Genomic DNA, 10,410 nt, shown 5'->3' on the forward strand with positions numbered 1-10,410 from the left:
TACCGACTAATCTCTGTCCTAATGGAGCTCACATTCAAGTGAAGGGAAGTGAGAAAATACACATTTAAAAAAATAGCGAAGTCAGAAAACAGGGGAACTGGAAGAAAAAAGCAGGTAAGAGTAATGGCGGAGTCGGGCTTTACGTTTTTTTAAATCCCTCTCGGGACCCGTTTCGCTCATTGTGTTGTGTTGCCGGCCCCCGTTCCCTCCAGTAGTTCGGCGCCTTACTCGAAATACACTCTCCCGCCTGACTGGGATTTTGCAGATGCTGTTTACCTCTACCTGAACTACTTTCCTCCTCCTTTAATCTACTCATTCTTCAGCTTTCTGTCAAGTGTTTCCTCTGGGAAAACTGCCGACACTCAGCCACAACGTATTCTAGGCTTCCGCGGCACCACGGCCGTGGTTAAACACCGGTCATATTTTGACTTTAAGTCGCGTTTGCATTCACTTATGGTTTACGATTTCACGTAACCTACTTGAGGGTACAGCTGCGATCCCCTGTGGTGACCGCGGATTTCGCGACCAGAACGGAGCCTAACTCCCGCCACAGGAACCCGCCCTGCGAACTCAACTCGCTGGGGACCGGAAGTGTCGCATTTCGTCGGGGACACCGGATAGGCACGAGCACCGCGCGCAGGGACAACCGGAAGTGTGGCGTACGTTCGGGGTCCTGGAATGGGAGCGCCCGCGAAGGCTGCCGGGAAGCGTGGTATCGCGCTAATCTCGTCATTTGGAGCAATTGCGCATGCGCTGCCTCCGTCAGCCGAGATCGGGAATATGGCCGCGCGGTCCGTATGGGCGGTCCGGCGGCTGGTGCAACGCCTCCTGGCCTCTGGTGCCGCGTCCGAAGGCAGGTGAGCGAGGCAGGCCGCGGGTCGCGGCTTGAGGGTAATGCGAGACAAGCAAGCTGGAAGGGCGGTTGTGGGCTGGAGGGCGCGAGATGACTCACCAGACCTCTCGGCTGTTCGAGTCGGCACTCACGGCCCCATTTTACAGATAAGGAAACTGAGGCATACAGCTGCGTTTCCTTGCCAGGCCAAGAAAGAGCCGAGATCACGTTCCTTGGAGGTGGGAACTCTTCAGCCCCGAGCATCGACTGAATTGGGGATGTACGTCTCCCGGCCCCTTTTCCTCCGGCTGGGGTGTCTGCAGTTACATTGAATTTTCCCCGCCGACTTCCCTGTGTGACCCTAGGCCAGTCCCTTCCACATTATCTCGGCTTCACTTTACCTGTCGGTAAAAGGAGGACGGTCGACTTGGTCTCTAAATGGCTCTTCCACCTGAGTCTATGAAGTTGCGTTTGCTGCTCTTCACCATCAGCTACGGCACCTTTTTTTTTTGATTACTTATCATGCCGACTGTAGAACTTTATGGGTAGTTCTTTTTATTCTCCCGTTCAATCGAGAAAACGGAGGTTTAGAAAAGTTCAGTAACTTTTCCAAACTCAGGGCTCTAGAATCGGCTCTTTTAACTAGTGAACAACGTTAATTATCCTCAGGGCGACTCCGTGTTTGACTGTGTGTTATTCGGAAAGAATAAAAATGAGTGAACTGTGGGGTGAGTAAGGTTGGACTTCTGAAGTGTAAATTAAGCTGCGGGGAATCCGGGAATTTCGCAAAACTGTTTGCCGCCTTTTTATCTTTACACACTTGACCTAGCACCCTGCCCTAGCACCTGGGTGCGAGATTGAATTCTGTTGAATTCTGGGTTTCGGGCTTTTTAAGTCTTTTTGGCAGTTTGTGATGTAGGGAAGTGACAAGAAGAAAAAAGTTAGCTTCTGATAAAATTTCCCCTCACTCCAGTTCTGGAGCAGGAGGAACTGAAGGGATCAGCCTCAACTCTCCGCTTCAGACTTGGGCTTTGGCCGTTTTCTCTTTAAACTGGCCCTTGGAAGTATTATGACCTACTTTCAGTTGGATAAATGTAGTTAGTTGAGGAGGAAGGAGGTATTTCACCCTGTGTGATTTGCCCCAAATCTGTGGTGACCATATTTTGTGAACCAGAAATGTGGAACCGTTCACAGTCTGAAACCAGATTGTAATAACTGAGTTCAGGGCTGGCCTGGAAAGTCTAGGACATAAAAGTCATCTTGCCCATAGCTTTCTACTGACTTTTCCCTCTCCCTTGCTTGAAGCAAACACTTTTTACTCCTTTTAAATCTTTGCATGGATGTCACCTCAATGTCTGCTCTTCGGTATATGCCGGTTCATAGGAGTAAGTTATTTGTTTTAAAGACCTCTTGTACTCACAGATTGATTTTGTTGATTTTACTTCAAATTATGAGAATCCAGGAAGTGTAATGGAAACTTCCTTGAAGGAGGAGTGAGAACTGCTACAATCCAAGATTTGTAAAGTAGGCCCTGCTCTAAAGTTCTTCCTTTGTAAACAACTATACGTCAGACATTTGAGCTGTATGAAATTCTGGATTACAAACATGATTGAATACAAAGATCCATTTTATTCACCTGTTTATAGTTCACAGCCTGGAACGTATAGTGTTTATAAGTGTTTAACTGACTTGATTTTACACAGACGTGAGTTCCCAAGTCAGGATTTCTCTTAACACAGGTGCTCTTTCATAAGAGCCTAACTTAGGAGCTTGTGGTCAAGAAAGCTTTAGAATTCTAGGCCTGACTCCAGTTTGACACAGTCCCTTTACTGGGCTTCATTTTCCCCATGTGTAAAATGAAGGATTGAATCAGAAATGTATGGCTTTGTGTTTTGATTTACCACTTCTGATATTGCCCTGCTGGTTCTGGGCATAAGAACTCGGTTTTCTCTTGCTGACTTTTGCGTCCCCACTTCTAGCTATTTCTGCTGCCTTGTGTTCAGTATCCTGATTCAACAGAATACTGGTTATGTGGTCACAAGCCTCTCTGAGCTTCAGTTTTCTCATTTATAAAATTGAGATGATAGGGGAGCCTGGGCGGCTCAGTTGGTTAAGTGTCTGCCTACCGGTCAGGTCATGATCTCAAGGTCCTGGCGTCCGGCTCCTTGCTCAGCTAGGAATCTGCTTATCCCTCTCCCTCTGCCCTTTCCCACCACTCGTGCTCTATCTCAAATAAATCAATAAAATCTTTAAAAGAAAAATTGATAATATAATTTCTCTCACACACTGTGAGATGAAAAGATCATTTACATAAAACCTGACAGTGGTGACTGATACTTAGTAACTTTATACTTTATAAGTGTTGGTGGTGTTACTGTGACCGCAAGCAGTTTGGCTGTGTGTGATGGCATTTCTTCATGTGCCCCCCTCCCTCTTGCTTTAGGGGATGGCCACATCCTTTCAGCACTGCCACCCAGAGAACTGCTGGTGAGGCCTGCAGTTCTGAGGACCCTCCCGATGAGCTTGGGCCCTCTCTTGCAGAACGAGCCTTAAAGCTTAAAGCTGTGAAACTGGAGAAGGAAGTCCAGGACTTAACAGTGAGTAGATTTTGTCTGTTCCTCACATCCCCTCTCTGGCTGAAATATCCACACAGTGTTTGTGTCCGTTTTTTTAAATTAAATTTCCTCTCACGGGCTCTTTACCTCTCCCCCCATCTCTACTCTCCTGCTAGGTATATTAGGCAAAGTAGTCTATCATCGTTAAAAACATGTTGTCACAGTACTTTTATACCTAATGTTGAGGTAGCTTCAGAGGAGGCCCAGGGCCTGGCATGTAGTAAAAACTCTGTAGATATTTGTTGAATGAGTGTGTCATTTATCACTGTCCTCTGCCAGTCAGACTACATCTGGCATACTCTGCCTACCATGGTTGACAGACACGTGTTGAGGGTGGTAATTAGTTAGTTCCAAAGCAAGACCACCCAGAATGGTAAGGAGGTAGGAAAGCATGTCTTGTGAGAGCAATTAAAGGAATCAAGGATTATAAGAATGACAGAGGAAAAGATTAAAAGAGCTAAACTAACTGCCTTCAAATAGAAGACACACTTTTAAAACTTACTATTTGTTGTCCTGGAGTTCAGTTCAATGGAAGAAAGAGGGTGGCATTATTGGCTGCGTGTGAAAAAGGAAGCTTTCTCTCAAGATAATGAGCTTGAAAACACCTTGTTGGGTCTTCAGAGTAGGAGGCTAAATGACAGCCTATCAGGGTTGCTGTACAAAGTAGGTTCCTGCTTTGACTCGGGATTTTTAGTAGCTGATCTAAGATTCCTGCAGCTCCTATTTTTTTTTTTTTTTTAATCTATCACAAGGTTGAAGTTTGTAAAGTAAGGAAAAACATTCTTGGGAACGTAGGTGGCTCAGTTGGTTAAGCAACTGCCTTCAGCTCAGGTCATGATCCTGGAGTCCCAGGATCTAGTCCCTCATTGGGCTCCCTGCTCAGTGGGGAGTCCCTTTCTCCCTCTGACCCTTCCCCCTCTCATGAGTGTTTTCTCTCTCTCTCTCTCTCTTTCTCATTCTTTCTCAAATAAATAAATACAATCTTTTTAGAAGAAATTCTTTTCCACTAGCAAGCATGTATTTTTCTGATCATTTTGACTTTGCTTTTGGTGTCAGATGAGATACCAGAGAGCGGTAGCCGATGGTGAAAACATAAGGCGGCGAACCCAGAGATGTGTAGAAGATGCCAAGATATTTGGTGAGAGATTTATTCATGATAAAAATTAAACTACCTTTTAGTTTGGGGCACCTGGGTGGCTCATTTGGTTAAGCGTGAGACTCTTGATTTTGGCTCTGGTCATGATCTTCGTTGGGAGGTTGAGCCCCATGTTGGGATCTGCACTGGGCATGGAACCTGCTTGGGATTCTCTCTCTCCCTCTGCCCCTCCCCTCCTTTTGTGCAAGTGTGTCCTCTCTCTCTCTCTCTCTCTCTTTCTCTTTCTCTCTCAAAAAAAAAAAAAAATTACCTTTTAGTTTAAGGATACTGACAGTATCCTTACAAACTGAACATAGTAAAAAACACATCTAGGTCCTAAACCAATCCTACTCTGCCCTTCCACTCTTGCCATATGTCTTGTGAGATTTTTATTGGGAATGTTGCCAAGTGAACTATTTACTAAAATAATACTTGCCTTTGTTTTGACCAAAACCTTTGTTACTTAATTTTTCAAGCGTATACACTTAACATTCTAGTGCTTATGCAGCCAATTCTATTTAACTCATTAACAAACAAGTGAATCATTAAGATGTTCAGAGGAGAATCCAAAGAGCGAGACGCATGGGCAATCAGGAATACTAAAATTTGCTTCGTAGAGCAAAACTGGTATATAACCATAGTGCAGTAATCAACTGTGTCTCCGCCAGACAGTTTTCACTAATGTGGACAAAAATCACTTGCATTACCATCAGTGTTTACAACTTAATAAGTTAGCATATAACTCAAAGACAAAGCCTCGGACCATATGGGGGCAGGTAGAAGTTGTACTAGATCACATCTGTTTTTTCACTGATGACTGAATAATCTTGGTCTTTCAATCTTTGAAGTCTTTCAGGGGCACCTGGCTGGCTTAATCAGTGGACCATGAAACTTGATCTCTAGTTAGGCGTTTGAGCCACACGTTGGGTGTAGAGATTACTTAAAAATAAAATCTTAAATATATATAGACATTTGAAGTCCACACATTTTAAAAAAATAATAAAAAATAAAGTCTTTCACAAATTTTTCTCTGAACACACAACAAACAACTTGTTCCAAATGTGTTCATTAAGTGTTAGTAATGGATTGAAGGGTAGAAGGCAGATCTGTGATTACTCGCCTTACTCACAGTTTCGTTAAGAGGATTATACTTTCATTGCACATAGAATGAAGGTGCTTCAGGAGCCCTTGGATTGTATGTAGTCCAGTCTCCTTTTACAAATGAACTGGAAAAAGTTAATTGGTGACAGATAGAGACATAAGTCCGTTGGCTCCTGACCCCCAGTGTATTATTCTTTCCCCCATGTCACACTAGTCCCTGTTCTCTGGATTTTATCTGCTGTTTGTGCATAGAATTCACTTCATTCCTGTCCTGTCCAGCCCCAGTGCTTTGGCATAGCCTTCTGCTTTGCATTCAGTGCTAGAGATACCACGTTTCAGGGCTCCGATATCAGCTAAGTACTGACCCCCAAATTGTATTACTGATGTTTCATCCAAGTTTTAATGTCTTATTCCCAACCGTCAGGACAGACCTTTGCAAACTACAGCCTATGTGTAAGTCCATAAATATAGTTCTGAATTTTATTATTAAAAATTTATAGAAATTGGGGTGCCTGGGTGGCTCAGTGGGTTAAAGCCTCTGCCTTTGGCCCAGGTCATGATCCCAGGGTCCTGGGATCGAGCACGGAACCGGGCTCTCTGCTCAGCAGGAAGCCTGCTTCCTCCTCTCTATCTCTGCCTGCCTCTCTGCCTACATGTGATCTCTGTCGAGTAAATAAATAAATAAATATTTAAATAAATTAATTAATTAAATAAAAATAAAAATTTGTAGAAATAATCACCTACATAAGATCCTTGATTTTTGCCTCATCTCACAAAACCTAAAATATTTACTATATGGCGCTTTTTTTTTTTTTAAAGATTTTATTTAGTTATTTGACAGACAGAGATCACAAGTAGGCAGAGAGGCAGGCAGAGAGAGAGAGGAAGGGAAGCAGGCTCCCTGCGGAGCAGAGAGCCCGATGTGGGGCTCGATCCCAGGACTCTGAGACCACGACCTGAGCTGAAGGCAGAGGCCTAACCCACTGAGCCACCCAGGCGCCCCTACTATATGGCTCTTAATAGGAAAAGTTTGCTGACCTTTGAGCTACAAGGAATTCTGTAGCAAATAAACCAACTTGGTACCTGGGAAAGACTTCTTTCCTGCTTGAGGGGGCAGGGTAAATTGGCTTACTAGAAGTCTGGCTTTGATGGGTTATATCACTTGTATCAGTTTCCTCAAGAATTGATAAGGTTCCCAGGAACAATCGAATACTAGCTAAGCTCAAAAATAATTTGATAATCTAATTTATTCATGTAGAGAGCAAAATGTGTCTAGCAGTATGCCACCTAAGTCATTTGCTTGGGTCATTTCTTTTTAGTGGCCAGGAATACTTAGAAAAATTGAAGATTATTCAGGGAGCATGGGGTTAGAAAAAAAATAGAAAGCTTTTATTATTTAATTAATATGTAATATAGCGGGCGCCTGGGTGGCTCAGTGGGTTAAAGCCTCTGCCTTCGGCTCAGGTCATGATCCCAGGGTCCTGGGATCGAGCCCCACATCGGGCTCTCTGCTCAGCGGGGAGTCTGCTTCCTCCTCTCTCTCTGCCTGCCTCTCTGCCTACTTGTGATCTCTGTCTGTCAAATAAATGAATAAAATCTTTAAAAAAAAAAATATGTAATATAGCATGATGACTCTCCTTCCAGGGAAAGTTTTGTCACAGTAACTCATCTACTCTTAAACAGGTCATAAAGATTCTCCCCCACCCCCACTCCCAAGAAATGGTTCAGACACCAACTTCCTATTGAAGTAACAGTAATTAGAATAGAATCAGAGACTGAACCACTCACTATACAAACAAGAGAACCTGGGCTTCTTTTTTACCCAAATTCATACAACTTGACTGGACAGAAGTCAGGGTTCTTTGTACCATGGCAATGTACAAGTCTGCCCAGAAGCCTACCACTTTCAAAATTCTTTTGGAATATATGTCTTCTTTTAGTAGCCAGGAGATGCCTTTAGTACTCCCTGGTTGATCTTTATGAGACATTCTTGTCTCTTGGGTGGAGTTTTGATCTAATCGGCATACTTCTCAAGCCTGAGGCAAACCTTTCCTACTTTTTCAGCTGATTTCATTAATAGCCATTAATATTTATAGCCGCCATCCCCAGTAGAGGTGGGGAAGGTATCTCATGGAACTTTGTTCACACCAGGTCTGGTTCCCTGGAGATGCCTGCTGGTTTTGCTCTTTCCTCTCCTTTACCTCCTCTCCCACACCAGACTTCTCCCACATTATACCAGCATTCCTTCACTTTGGTTCTTCTATTTCTTCTGATATCTTCTCTTCCTGTCCATCTGTCATGCCCCGGCACCCCAAATCCATTATGTATATTATTATTATTAGACTAATTTGAATCCCATTACACTTGTTTGCTCAAGATGCTATAAATGGACTCTGTCACCCAGAAGTTAAAGATAGAATTCCTACCTCTGTCAGTAGTTCCTTCCAGAATCTAGGCAGCCAGTCTAGGAAATTTCTTCTCTGTCATCTCTTTTATTGCCTCCCTGCGGATGATCTTCCTTTTCACCTCTGAATACAGTTAAGGTAGCTCCCTATTTTGATGCATAGCCTTAAAACTGTCCCTGGATTGGGGTGCCCAGAAGTCAGTTAAGTGACTGACTTCGGCTCAGGTCATGATCCCATGGTCCTGGGATCAAACCTCAAGTCAGGCTTCCTGTTTAGCAGGGGATCTGCTTCTCCTTCTCCCTCTGTCCCTTATCCCACTCATGGGTGCCCTCCCCCCCCCACCACCATGAATAAATAAAATCTTTTTTAAAAAACTGTCCCTGGATTAAAACCAGATGAACAAAGTCCTTCATCCTTCACTAGTTCCCACCAGGGCTTTGCTGTTACCATAGATATCTGTAATGATGACATTCTTAACATTTCTGTAAGAAAAATCAAGATGCTACATTGGGAGTAATGAGATTGCTCAACAATTGAGTTTACTTTTAGAACAGTTCATAGAACTAAAAAGATTTTAGAAGTTTTGTGGCTCATCTCCAGCAAGTATATGTATGTACATACATGTGTAACTTCTGAGCAGGAAGTTAGAGACTCACCTCCTCTATGGAGTATATTACTTTCCTATCCCCGTTTAACCGGTTCTCAAGAATAAACCTTCCTGAATCTCCCTTAGCACGGTGTTGTCAACTAACTTCTGTATTATTGCCCCCTACCCCATAAAATACCAGTATCTTGTCCCTATTGAGAGTGCATGTCTTAGCAAAATTAAGACATACAAGAATTTTCAGAACTGTACATAAGTCAGTACTAAAAGTGAATAGCCATAAAAATAAACAATGATCCCGATTTTTTTTTAAGATTTTTATGTATTTATTAGAGAGGGAGAATGAGAGCAAGCATGAGAGGGGGAAGGTCAGAGGGAGAAACAGACCCCCAGCTGAGCAGGGAGCCCAATGTGGGACCCGATCCTGGGACTCCAGGATCATGGCCTAAGCTGAAGGCAGTCGCTCAACCAACTGAACCACCCAGGCGCCCAATGATCCAGTTTTTAAAGCACGGGTTTCTGACATCCTGCATTCAGTCTTACCTAGTCCTTAGGTTCTAACCAACTTCCCTTTTTCCTAATAGGCTTCCCAGTCATATGCCTTCCAAGAGAAACCCTGATTTGTCTGTTGGATTAAGGTGGTAATCATTGATGATGATCCCTGGGTCCTGTGTGGCAGTGTTCCCACTTCCTGGGGTATCCAGTATACTAGCCATTCCCCTAGGCATTCCCCATACTCCTCCCCTAGGAGCAAAGTGATTTTTCTTCACAAACAATAAAAGTGTCTGGTTTCTCTAGGAATTCAGAGTTTCTGTAAGGACTTGGTAGAAGTGGCAGACATTTTGGAGAAGACTACAGAGTACATTTCTGAAGAAACAGAGCCTGGGGACCAGAAGCTCACTCTGGAGAAGATCTTCCGGGGGTTATCACTTTTAGAAGCAAAACTGAAAAGTGTGTTTGCCAAACATGGCCTAGAGAAGATGACACCCATCGGTGACAAATATGACCCTCATGAGCATGAACTCATCTGTCATGTGCCAGCAGGTGTTGGGGTACAGCCTGGCACTGTGGCGTTAGTAAGGCAAGATGGCTACAAGCTTCACGGCCGAACCATTAGACTTGCCAGGGTGGAAGTGGCAGTGGAGTCTCAGAGAAGACTATGAATGAGCCATGAAGAACTGAATGTTCTCCCAGAGTACAGCCACCTGTGTTTCCTTTATTTATTAAACTAGGTTTGTATTGTACATGAGGTACTTCATGTGATCTGTTTTGGATTTAGTCATATTGGCTTTATTTCTAAGATACTCTACTGATGAATGTGACCTATTTGGTCTCATCAGAAGTCTTGCCATTGGGCATTTGAACAATGTGACAAGTGATCCTATGGCCTTTGTCCAAATATGTTTAAGAAAATTATTTTAAAATTGGTACTCTGATGACTGTCAATTGAAAATCTTTTTAAAAGTGGAAATGAGTATATGTTTATGTATTTTCAACTAAATGTTTCTTTCTAATGGTCCCTACAACAGGAATCTTGTATTTCATGGGGGAAGGAGATGGTAGGGATTGGTTCAACATCTGGGTACTTAGATGATAAAGCTTTAGAGTTACATGAATTTAGATCATTTGGGTTGGTTTTTATACACATAGATTTTTAGGACTTCCCCTTTTATTTTTCTTTTAGCCATCTTTTGTCCTTGTCGCCCAGGTACATTCAC

General features: G+C 43.3%; 1 protein-coding gene across 1 annotated transcript; it reads left to right on the forward strand.

Moving 5' to 3' along the window:
• Positions 1–703: 703 nt before the first annotated feature.
• GRPEL2 (GrpE like 2, mitochondrial) lies at positions 704–9,964 on the forward strand. The gene is made up of 4 exons (XM_032851503.1): positions 704–857; positions 3,276–3,429; positions 4,504–4,585; positions 9,491–9,964. Exons 1-4 carry the CDS (start codon positions 781–783, stop codon positions 9,853–9,855), a joined length of 678 nt encoding a protein of 225 aa, XP_032707394.1. The 5' UTR covers positions 704–780; the 3' UTR covers positions 9,856–9,964.
• Positions 9,965–10,410: the final 446 nt, after the last annotated feature.

The sequence above is a fragment of the Lontra canadensis genome, unplaced genomic scaffold (genome assembly GCF_010015895.1).
Source record: "Lontra canadensis isolate GAN:19392208 unplaced genomic scaffold, GSC_riverotter_1.0 scaffold5, whole genome shotgun sequence".
Lineage (NCBI taxonomy): Eukaryota > Metazoa > Chordata > Mammalia > Carnivora > Mustelidae > Lontra > Lontra canadensis.

Bases quoted from the DNA above. Each gene is read 5' to 3' on its own strand.
- GRPEL2 (XM_032851503.1), top strand. From the start codon at position 781: ATGGCCGCGCGGTCCGTATGGGCGGTCCGGCGGCTGGTGCAACGCCTC. The intron at 858-3,275 runs GTGAGCGAGGCA...CTCTTGCTTTAG, and splicing joins GGTGCCGCGTCCGAAGGCAG to GGGATGGCCACATCCTTTCA. The intron at 4,586-9,490 runs GTGAGAGATTTA...TGGTTTCTCTAG, and splicing joins AGAAGATGCCAAGATATTTG to GAATTCAGAGTTTCTGTAAG.